The sequence below is a fragment of the Stegastes partitus genome, unplaced genomic scaffold (assembly GCF_000690725.1).
Source record: "Stegastes partitus isolate 25-593 unplaced genomic scaffold, Stegastes_partitus-1.0.2 Scaffold2723, whole genome shotgun sequence".
Taxonomy (NCBI): Eukaryota; Metazoa; Chordata; class Actinopteri; family Pomacentridae; genus Stegastes; species Stegastes partitus.
Genome location: NW_007580454.1, coordinates 2589 through 14296, shown reverse-complemented (window position 1 = coordinate 14296; position 11708 = coordinate 2589). Strand labels below are relative to the sequence as shown.

At 43.4% G+C, this 11708-nt stretch overlaps 1 protein-coding gene across 1 annotated transcript; it reads right to left on the bottom strand.

The window, feature by feature from the left end:
• Positions 1-390: 390 nt before the first annotated feature.
• vwa7 (von Willebrand factor A domain containing 7) lies at positions 391-11021 on the bottom strand. The gene is made up of 17 exons (XM_008305954.1): positions 10909-11021; positions 8906-9185; positions 8525-8758; positions 8172-8268; positions 7491-7625; positions 6774-6969; positions 6509-6678; positions 5838-5950; positions 5609-5725; positions 4651-4863; positions 4213-4345; positions 3925-4077; positions 2831-2923; positions 2425-2711; positions 1723-1859; positions 1296-1455; positions 391-1137 (listed from the first exon to the last, which is right to left on the bottom strand). The coding sequence occupies exons 2-17, from the start codon at positions 9146-9148 to the stop codon at positions 601-603; spliced, it is 3018 nt and encodes a 1005-aa protein (XP_008304176.1). The 5' UTR covers positions 9149-9185; positions 10909-11021; the 3' UTR covers positions 391-600.
• Between the last annotated feature and the right edge of the window lie 687 nt (positions 11022-11708).

The following is an 11708-nucleotide window of genomic DNA, read 5'->3' as shown; positions in this document are numbered from 1 at the left end:
CTCTTCCAACAGTGCTTCACACTATTCACAATTGAATTTCCCTTCTGGGATAAATAAAGTATTTTTCATTTCATTATTCTTCATTTGATTCTCTCTTATAGGGTGGCTGTGGCTCAGGTGGTACAGTGGGTTGTCCTGTAATCACAGGATTGCTGGTTCAATCCAAAGTTGCTCCCAATGGCAACACTTTGGATGGACGTTCTGTCGCCATTGGTGTGTGCAAGTGTGTCTACTCTCTCGCTTTGGATAAAAGCGTCTGGGAAATGAAATTGTAAAATTGTAAATGTCCTGATTGTTAAAAAAAGATGTATACCTAAATGTATGAATGTCTTCAGTTAATATCAGATGTTAAGTGAGGAAGATGAAGCACAGAAGTTGCAAATGCAAATAAAGCTCACAAAAAAGACTAATCCCTTTATTTGGTGCATTTTAAGAATCACAGTAGCAAACTTAAGTGTTAGCATTTATTTTCATTAAGTGCAGTTCCTGATTTCACATTTTTCCCCTCCAACAGGTCACACTCTGTATTTTTATTTCCTTGTCTGGAATCCAGTGGCCAACAACAATTTTGACCAGCAAAACATCTGTAATCCTGTTGACCTAAAGCAGGGGAGACCACAGAAGAGCGAACAAGAAGAAAAAGACGCCTGAAGGCTTTAGCCGTCCACTTCCACTGGATTCTGTCCTCTGCTGACCAGATGTTAGATGGCAGCGTTTCATGTTTCCAGCTGCGTCCCACACCAGCATCTCTGCCTGAGCAGAACAGCAGCTGGATGTGTACCTCGCCCACAGTGGCTGAGATGAATCCAGTGACCATTCAGAAACATTCACAGGGGGGTCTCCACTCTGTAGGGTGGCCTTGTGGTGGTGATGGTGGCCTGCGTTGGTTATCTCGTCCCTGTGTACCTGTTTCTGGTCAGGGCCTTTCTGGGCCTCTTCAAGGGTGTCCTCTGTGGGTGGGGGGCTGTGGAATAAAGTCAGAATACCTTCACCGTTCTGCAGTTGGATGGCAGTAAGGCCTGAGCGACCGGTATCTGACACAACTAGAGACACGCTCCAGCTAGACTGATTGCAAATGGAAGGACAGTTAGACTGGACTCGTGCAGCAGAGCAGGACGGTGGTGATGTGTCAGAATCCTGCAGGCAACAGAGAAAACTGTCATACACAGGGACACTTTGACGAAGCTTGAAATCAAATTTGTAAATGCAAAATAAGAGACTTCTGAATAAAATAGTAAGGACAGGCTCCAAAAAGAGAATATCCTTCTCGTTTTCCACTTAGATCATTTACTAACCGGGGGGACCACAGTCAAGTAGGCCACTGCATAATTTGAATCTGGAGAGTCGAGAGCATGCACAGTGAGTATAAGTGTGACAGTCGCTCCTGCCTGAGCTTCGGCAGAGGTCAGGAGGTCCACCTGGCCACGGAAAGACCCCTGTTCTGCAACAGGGAACCTGAAAGACAAGAGCTCCAAAGTTTAAAAAAAAAAAAGAAAGTACAAGTTTACCTAAACATTAATATGCATGCTACAAAACATCACATTTCCCAAAAGTTGTTTTACTTTTCTGCTTGACACAAAGACAACAGTACTTAAAGGTATAAAGTGTTCTTTCTAAGGACTGTGTACATTAATGCAAAGGCAATGTCTGCAAAAGACACAAAAGACACTGGATGGCAAGATAAGTGCAAGTTTCACTACTTTCATTCAGTTTTGGCTGTACCTGTGTGGTCCTTTGGTGCGAAGATAACCACAGTTGTCGTCAGCAGTCAAACTGAAGAGTCGTTCAGGACCATGGTTCAGGATGTCAAAGTCCACTACGGTGCTGTGACCAGGTACAAGGCGGGGGACGGACAACACCTGAGGAATAAAGATAAACAAACTATTCTATGGACGGTACTGAAAACTGTTGAATGTGATGAATCATAATTTGATATTTTGAGAGCTGTGATTTTTCAACTGTCATCAACAACAGAGTGCAGACAGCAGTTTTCCTTTAGTATTGATGAGGTGGCAGGATGAATTGCCCCTGGACAGGTAGGATGCATTGGGTTTATCTGTAGTTTTTTTCTGAAAAAGCTGCCCACTGTGTATTTAAACAACTGAATCCAAACACATTATGCGCCATAAAATCTAACAAAAAGCTAAAAGACATTAAAACTCTCCATGGAGCTGAATGAAATTTAATCACGGGATACTTTTCTGAAATATTTTTAAACAAGCGACACCTTTCATGTTTTTAAATGTTGGTAAATATTGATAAAGTGCAGCTTTAAGTGTATGTGACCTCTCCTCAGGGCACCACATTTGAATGAGATAAAGCACATTTCACAGCTGAGTTCAGTTTTGTTACTCAGTAAGCAGACTTTAAGTTCTGACAATAGAGAGCAGCCTCGTCTTGTTTAGCTTTACTACTAATGATTACCTGTATCTGAACGTGAGTGGGATGCAACAGCTCTGTGGAAACTCTCTCCAGCTTGTTTCCTTTGCTGTCTTGGCCTGTAAGTCGAACACAGAAGGGAACTCTGGGAACAGGATCCACCAATCCTACCAGCTCCTCCAAAGAGTAGGTTGACGCTGCTGATGAGGAGGAGTTCAGCTTCACATGCTGCAGGTTCTCCCCTTCAGCTCCCAGCAGGGTGACGTGACTGAAAGATGCCTCCTCCTCTGACGCCAGGCCTGTCACAGCCAGCACCAGAAAGGCAGGGACACCTGAAAATAGGAAGGAACAACAGTTTTGCAAAACAGCAGGAACATTCTCAAGAGTCAGACTTATTGCATACTGTCAGTGATTCATAATTATTATATAAAAAGAAGCGTTCATGCCTCACCTGCTACAGGACTACCCTCCATTCTGGCCAAACCTGGGTGTGTGTCATTGGTTACGGTGGCAAAGTAATACAGGAAATCGACACTGCTGTCACCTGGTGGTGCAGATCACAAGACAAATCAATCTTTGTCCCGTCACACATAGAAGGAAAATTATATTTACAGAGCCCATACTGTCGGTTTCCGTTGCTGTTGGTGTGCATCACTCTTCACCTGCTTTATATGCCTTGTGTGAAGTCCAGGCTTTTTCTCTCGTTACTTATTTACCTCCATGTAAAACATTTTCACAACACCTGCCTAACAGAACACCTTCAGACTAAGAATAATCAACTCTCTCCCTAGAGCTGCTTCTATGAGAGTTACATCCCTATTATCAGCTGTATATAAAGATAGATGAACCCTCCGTAAGGTCTCACATACATTGCCTGAAGGACAGTTATGAAGCTCGGTGTGAGGGCTCCATCTGTCACTTATTCTCGTAGTTTAATTGTATCAGCTGAACTTGCTTGAGTTTCTTGAAGACGTTTCACCTCTTTTCCAAGAGGCTTCATCAGCTCTGACTGACTGGTTGGGAGTTCCAGATACTGATATCCCAAAGGAGCCATTAACACCTGAGTTTCAGTTTCAATTGGGGTTTTGTTGCTCCTTCCCCTCGTTATGTGAGTCGTTAGTGCTCCCCCTGCCACAGTGGGGTTCATTAGGGTCTTTGTGGCTAGGTGTGGATGTGGGTTCATCTTCCTGGGGAGAGCTATTAGGACTGAACTGTAAACAGGTAAGAGGTGATGCCTCAGACCTCCACCTCTGTTGAGGGATGGTCTTTCCATTTATACATAGATGGCTTCTTTCACTCCTCTCTCAAACCATCTGTCCTCCCTGGCCAAAATCTGTACACTGTTGTCTTCAAAAGAGTGTCCTTTGTACATTATGAAAAAAAAGAAAGTTTTTTGAACAGGAAAGATTGCAAACATATACTAGTAGATCCCAAAAATGAGAGTATAAAGCTGTAAATGTGCATAATATGGACTCTTTGAAGTGAACATACCAGCATTATCTGTGTGAATCTGTTTGATGTACTTTTTTTGGGTTTTTTTTTTACCTATTACGTTAAAAGTGAGGTGGCCGTCACTCTTGGCTTGAAGTTTCCACTGTCCAGGCTGTATAGGTGGAAGAAGGCTGATGCGGTACAGACCCTGAAAGTGCTCCAACTCTGCTAGAGGGCCTTGCTCACTCAACAGAGACTGGCTTCGGTCTGACAAGAAGAGGAACATGAACAGTTGCACAATGTTGCCTGGGTAGAGTTCCCATCAATAGTTGAACAACTTGCATTCACTGCTGTGCAAATGGAATTATTTGGAGCTGTTAATGTGCCTGATGTGGCAGTTACCTGACGGACTGGTAAGAATACACTCCATCATAGTGCCAGTGACATGTAGGGTGACGTTTTTTATGGAGCTGTCAACTCTGAAGGAATGGACGGACATGGTCTCGTGGTCACTTTCCACATGGAGGAGTGTCACCTGGAGAAGAACAGAGTCGTAGATGTGATAACATGCTCCAGCTGTAGCCAGCAGAGAGGAGTGAGTGGAGAGGGCTAGGGTTAGCCCTTAACACTAACCCAGGGACTACGCAGGCCTGCAACAGTGTAGAGTTACATCCAAGCCATTTTTAAGGTAGGTAGGCTTTACTTTAAATGAAAAGACTTCTACATATGCAACTTTAAGACACAGAGATGAGGTTTTAGGGCATACGTCACCAACCAGAGAGGAATTCTAAGCACTTGCTTGATATGATTGTGTGTAACATGCTGACAACCATGTTGTACCTTGTCAGCAGCTGTGTTATCCTCCACTATTGTAGACACTCTGTGTATGTCAGAGTTGGTGGTGAATATTGTCAGTCCTCCTGACAGGGAGGACAGGGAGGAGTAGAGAGAGAAACGATCAGGAGACAAAGGTTCCTTACTCCTCCTCTTCCTCTTCAGACGCCTTCGGCCTGCTGTCGTGCCGTTGGCGTCTTCAGTAAGGAGAAATGTCACCTGCAAAAATTAGATCAGAGCATAAGTTGAGCTGAAAGAAGTATGCTAAAATGCAATTTACTTGAATTGCAAGCCTCTTGTCATCACAGCTTCTCTCCATAAGAGGTGTGCAAGACAAGGCACACAAGAGCTACATTCCTGAAGGTCCGTTTCCATAACAGTCAAGCCTGAATTGCCAGCGTCAAAACATTTTTGTTAAAATTAAATGTGTTTCATTGTGATGAGAATCTGAGAAAATAGCAAGAGCAAGACCAAAGCATATCTGAGTGAGTTCAGAGCACTGACTGTAAATAAAGATGGACAAAGCCTCCATAACATCACTAATGGGTTTTGTGAAGAGCAGTTTTGAAGCACATTGTGGTGCTTCTGTGCATGTCTGGGCCATGAATTACCCGACTGGCGGTGACCATACTCTTAATAATGCATACGCTTAAGCCTTTTTGTAATTTCAGTTGGTAAGCTGTATAAAAACCCATTTCCGGTTGCTCTTTCAAGAATAGGGAAACTAGCTGCAGCGACCAAAACTAGGCTGTAGTCATGTTTATTTTGGCATTGGCATTTTGGCATCAACACTGTATTCATATCTCTGCATGAGAGGTTGCCACTTGGTTCAGAGCAGCTCCTGATTTGTCTGTAGAACATACTTACCACAGATGTTGTCTGTGCTGATTTTCTTAAACAGATTAAAATATTAATATTGATGGTAATGTAGCTATTACTAGAGAGGAATTCTCATTAAAGTTACCTTGCTCTGTTTCTCGAGGGTGAGAGCCTTTACTGCATCAAACAAATGGGCGTCTTTAGGGGAAGCATCGGTGAATACAAAGATCTCTGACAGTGGTGGACTGTGAGTGAGGGCCAGCTGAAAAACACACATCAAGAGAGCAATTAGTGGTTACAAGTGCATCCAACAATACTGTACATGCACACACCACATCACTTATTTTCCGTGAGTGATTAGCATGGAAATGTACCTGAATGGCAGAGAGGCACATCTCTGGTTCATCTCCTCCTCCCAGGGCCATCAGGCTCTCCATGTGTTGCATAAACTGGTTTGGGTCCTCAGTCTCATACACTGGTCCTACACCTGCAACAGTTGGTCAAGCAATAAGTTAATCACCAACTATTGTTAATAATCAATAGGTTTGAGTAATCTTTTAAGAAAAAAAAATCTGATTCCAACTAATTTAGTAATCAAGAAGGTAATGGACAGATATATCAAGATGAAAGATGATATTTAGGTGCAGCTCTACATATTTTTTACTGCATGTGTAGGTTTATCCCTAAATTTTTGGATGAGGTTGGAAAATCTTTCACACCAAACTCCTTTTTTTTTTTTTTTTTGTTAAATAGAGCACACTCCATGCATAAACCGTTCTCCCTTTTGGCACAAAGTTGGCAGCTCACTAAGTATGGTAATGTATTAAGAGTCCATGTAATAAAAACTGAAAAGCCTTTTCCACAAAATAAAGAATAAACCCAGACCAGAAGCACATAAAAGTTCAGCATGTTACAGTGCTGTGTGTGACCCTTCACCAAATAACTGAACAATCAAACAAAAATAACAATTAAAGTATAGCTGCCATTGGGGCAGAGGCACCGCTCTGTCCAGCTTCACATGACACTGTTTGTGACAAACTCTCACCTGGGTCATGAAAGGGCACAAGCAGAAAGGTTCCAGCCTGCTCGGGGTTGTTGGCTCGGCTCCGGATGATGGAGTGAGCCCGAAGGCGAGCGGCAGTGATCTCCTCAAACATGCTGCCTGTGGTGTCCATGACAAATACTAATGCGGGAACCTGGTTCACACTGAAGAGCCTGGAGATAAATGTTTGGAAGGAAACACAGACATGCCTACAGTCAACATGTGTTATATTTAGGATGTTGTGAGCCTACATTGGTATGTTGCTTACTTGAGAAATGTTGTGTGTCCCACGGTGTCTCTGAGGTCCCTCAGTACACTTAGAGTGGCCTCAGTAGCCAAAGTGGCAGCTTTGACATGGAGGTAATGGTGAGGGGAGAACAACGGTGAGGTGCTGTCCTTGTTGATGCCCCCTTTGGCCCCCAGGTTGCGACTGCTGTCCAGAATACCTCCGTGACTACATTTGCCTGAAAAAGAAATTTTTAAAACTTTGTGGACCTAGTTTGAAAAGTCATTAAAATATCTATCTATCCGTTATACACCACTTAATCCTCACGAGGGTCGCGGGGGGCTGGAGTCTATCCCAGCTGACTCAGGGCGAAGGCAGCCTCACCTGGACAGGTCGCCAGTCTATCACAGGGCTACACTTAGAGACAGACAACCAAGCACACTCACATTCACACCTACGGACAATTTAGAATCACCAATTAACCTCAACATGTTTTTGGATTGTGTGGGAGGAAGATGGAGAACCCGGAGAGAACCCACGCTGCACGGGGAGAACATGGAGACTCCACACAGAAAGATCCCGGGTGTCCTCACCGGGACACAAACCGGCGACCTTCTCGCTGTGAGGCAACGGGGCTAACCACCGAGCCACTGTGCAGCCTCTCGTTAAGATATTATATATAAAAATGCTGTTTGTTTGAATTTGCATATTTCTTGGGCAGCGCTGTGGCTGCGGGTGGCTGAGGTTGTGCGGATGTACCCTGAGGTTTTGGAGGAAATGTGCCGAAGTAGCCAGTGGTGAGCAGCTGGGAGTCTCCCTGTGTGCTTGTCAGTCTTGGCAGGAGGTTATTTCGACAGGTATGACTGAAGCACTCCATGCAGGTAGGCGTGTCCTCTGTGGAGCGAAAGAGTGAAGGCTTGGCTTAAATTTCCAAATCATTGCTTTTTGCAATAAGTATCAAATCTGGGTATTCTTTCTTTCACTATGGAATTCATTATATGAGATTTTGATGTGCAGTTGCTGATCTAACAAATAAGAGATCACATGGTCACCTTTTAATATAAAATAGGTTTTAAACATATGAATGACTGGATTGACATTAAATCACTATTCAGTCTTGAGAGCAAACAATTGACTTAAATATAATACAGAATGTAATTGCTCACATTATGTCAAGACCAAGAAGTAGACAATCTACAAACTATAAAAGGAAAATGTACAACTCCAAATGTGGCCTTATAGAGCATTAATATTTGCAAAAAACTGATGTAAAATATAAAAAAGTGCTAAAATAAAAGTTAAGTCACTCATTTTGTTCAGAGATCCTACATAAAGACTGTTCATCCTATACAGTGATACTGAATTATCGCTCAGCCTTAAGCTCACTGGTTGCCGTATGTGGCTGCGTAGACCTGTGGTGTAATCACAGGTGTGACTTACCTTTAGCTACAGGAACAGCAGGCTGCTCTGGCTGCAGCAGGTGGAGATAAATGGAGCGCTGGCCCATCTCCACCCAGTTGCTGTGGCTGTAGAAGTCCTGATGTAGAGCAAGAGATGTTTGAAAAGCCACACATTATTCATGTTTCTGCCATTACATTGATTTAATTATCATGTCAACATATACATTCAATTCCATGCAAGCAGTGAGGCAGATTTTAAAGGACAAACTAAACTGCCCACACACGGTGATGCTTTTAAAACCGAGCTCCACTTGAATGCTGTAGTTCACAAGTTCATCGACTTCCTGCATCAAAATGTCACCTCACAGCTCATATGAAAGTTTCCCTGTGTACCTGCAATGAATGAAATAGCTGACCCAAGCTGCGACGGGCACTTTGGTACTCTTTGGCTCGTACTGAGAGCACAGTCTGAGTCCAGAACTGCCGTAACATCACCACGGCGCTGTCAACTCGCTCTGAATCAAAGTGGTAGACTGGGTCCGACATGGTCGAGCTGACGAAGTCCATGGCTGCGTTGGACTTCACCACCTCCCCCACGGCTTTCCGGAAGCCTCGGCCCAGTCTGGTCTGAGGGAATGAAATGTTCTAGATCAAATATCTCAAAGTAATACACACAGGAAAAGGAGCAATTCACTGAATGTTATCATTTGGCTTTTGTGAGCCACTGACACTGATTCACTGCCGTACTGACAGCAGACTGACAGTAGACCTCACCTCCCCCTTTGCATGCTTCCCCTGGAGTTTTCTGGTGCCCCTCAGAGTCTCCTGGGTGACATTGACGATGGCCTGCTCTGTGATATACTGGTGTGTGTGTGAGTCCCAGGACAGAGTCAACACTGTCGACCAAAAGTTAGGGAGGAAGCCCATGCACGGTAAAGCCAGGAGGAGAAGGTACGGGAGAATAAACCAGCTCACCAGCTTGGTACTTCCTACCCAGATTCCTCGACCCTGTGACATTATGCTCTGGAGAAAAGGTGAGCAGGTCACATCCTACCTGTATAAAATAAAAGCACGTCAGCTGAAGTCCTAAAACCTTTACAAAACAAGGTTAGATGTAGCTGAGCAGTTTTGTTGTGCGACACACTGTCCTGCTGGGGAGACTGCTGGCATTGGAGAGAGCAGTTGCCGTGCAGGATTGTGCTCGATCTCCAAAAATGTATAAGTGAGTATCAGAGTAACATCCACGTGAATGCCGGTCGCCATGGTTTCCCAGCAGAACACTGCAATGCCACATTATTACACACATCACCTGTAGGTGTTTGAATGTTGTGGCTGACTGGTGTTTGTGAGCTGTAAAGCTGTACGTGTTGCCTTTCTTTGTTAGAGAGCTGTGTCAATATTTCTTGTTCAAAAATTCAGATGTTTGGCTGGAGAGCCGAGCACTTCTCACCCAATGAGTTTTCTAATGCTGCATGATTTTCTCATCTTAAAAAAAAAAGCACTTCCAGCTTGCTAAATGAATGGATGTTAATTGACCCGACCACTATTGTTCTGTAATGTTTTGTACTAATTCAGTCATGTTGCGCCAGTCATCCATGTGTCCTTTTCTGTCATCACCCACTCCTTGACAGTGCCCCCAATACCTCCTCTCAGATCCGTCTCAGCCCTGTCTGTACAGAGGCTCCTATTGTTCTTTGTAATCTTCATTCCGATACAATACTTTGGGTCCGTTCTCACAGTCTGTGCTTTCACAGGGAGAGACTGGAACAAAGCAAGAGGCCTGTAGCTGTTGCCTTTACTCTGCCAACCTTCATCCAGCAAAGCCAGCATCAAATGACTGACATAGTCTCTGAAATCCTCCTTTACCTCATTCTGAAGGAGCATGCAATATCTGATAATCATCCGACGCTCCACTTGTTACTGATGGCATTTTTAGTTTTTAACATTTTCAGCCCATCAACAACCAGAACATTGCTTTGAGCTTAGTCTCACACTCAGCTTCTTCACCAGCACAGTGCAAGCACTTTTTTAGTTTGTACCTCCAAGGCATCATTGTACAAATAAATGCACGTGTATCAAACTCACGGCCTGTGGGCCAAATCCGGCCCGCCGTGTCATTTTATGTGGCCTGTGAGAGATGTGTGTTTCCTAATCTGATCAATTAATGGGATTTACGTAACATACTGTAACATAATCTAATAATTTATGTTATAATAACACAGCAATGTGCCTCCACATATTTGACTTTTAGGTAAAGGCATGCACAATATCTGTACATAGAATAAATAATAATCAAAAGCAGAGACAATTATTTAACAGTATGTTCAGGAGTGGTTATTTATACAGTCTGACAGTTACAAACAAACATCATGCTGATGTGGTCTGGAATGAAAGTGAGTTTGACACCCCTGAATTAATGCATGCCATAGTATTTTTACAGCTTAATTTTAGCTTATTTTTTAATTTTTATTTTTCCTTTATTTAACCAGGTGGGTTAATTGAGAACAAATTCTCATTTACAATAACGACCTGGCCAAGAGGCAGCACAGAACAGAAAATACAATAAAAGGAACACATCCATTAAAAAAAAAATCAATACGCAAACAAAACATAACAATAAAAGGCTTAAAGATAACATACACTAAAAGCAGGTACAGGAATCTGGAAGTAATGCCGTCACCATATTTTTGAAAGATTTAAAGCTTGCATGTCACAAGGCAAACATCCCCTTTAAGTTGTGATTGCACTTAAAGAATTAAAAAAAAAAACTTTCTCACCATAGTTCATCCTGTTGTTCAGACAGCTCAGCCTCAGCTGCAGAGAATATAGCACAAATGCATGCGGTCATATGACCACACACACTTTCTTAGCCACCTGTCAGCGCTGCGCAGTACTGAAACAAAATGATTAAGTCTTCACGTTGGTGTGTCCTTGGGTTCTTGTCTCTGGCTGGCTCTGCGTCAGAAAAATAACAACCAAAGTATGAACGGAAGAGGAACTTTGTTGAGCTTGGATGACACTGCCTGGTCTTGGGTGTGTTTCTTTGCTTGAGGGGCAACACCATGAGGCAGAAGACATCTCGCCACTGCTCCCCTAAAGCCCCTTGCCCCTCCTTACCCCCATTAATGCACGGTGCATTGATTCACCACAATAGGGCCGCATACATTACCAGCCAGGGTGTTCAACTGAGGCCTGCCCCAACCCCCCTGCCCTCCATCCGTCACTCTCTCTTTTAAACACAAAACCAAAAAAAAAAAAAACACAGTTTACAACACCACAACCTCTTCCTTCCTCCCAGACTCCTAATGGCATTGCAAAGAAAGGCATCAGTTGCAGAGCAACACCAGATATATTGCTGAACTTCAGTTTGTGCGACTGAAGGAGATGAAGGATGTTGTTTTAGCTTTGCTCATCTGCTGTTTCATGAATTTGGCTGTAGCTTTGGCTACATGTTGGATCCTGTTTTGGCTAAGAATTTAAAGGGGAAGACAGAGCTCAAACAAAGTTCCCTGATACATCAGAAAAACATCCACTCAGAAGTTTTGTACTAATGAAAGTGAAAGTAGGTACATTAGTG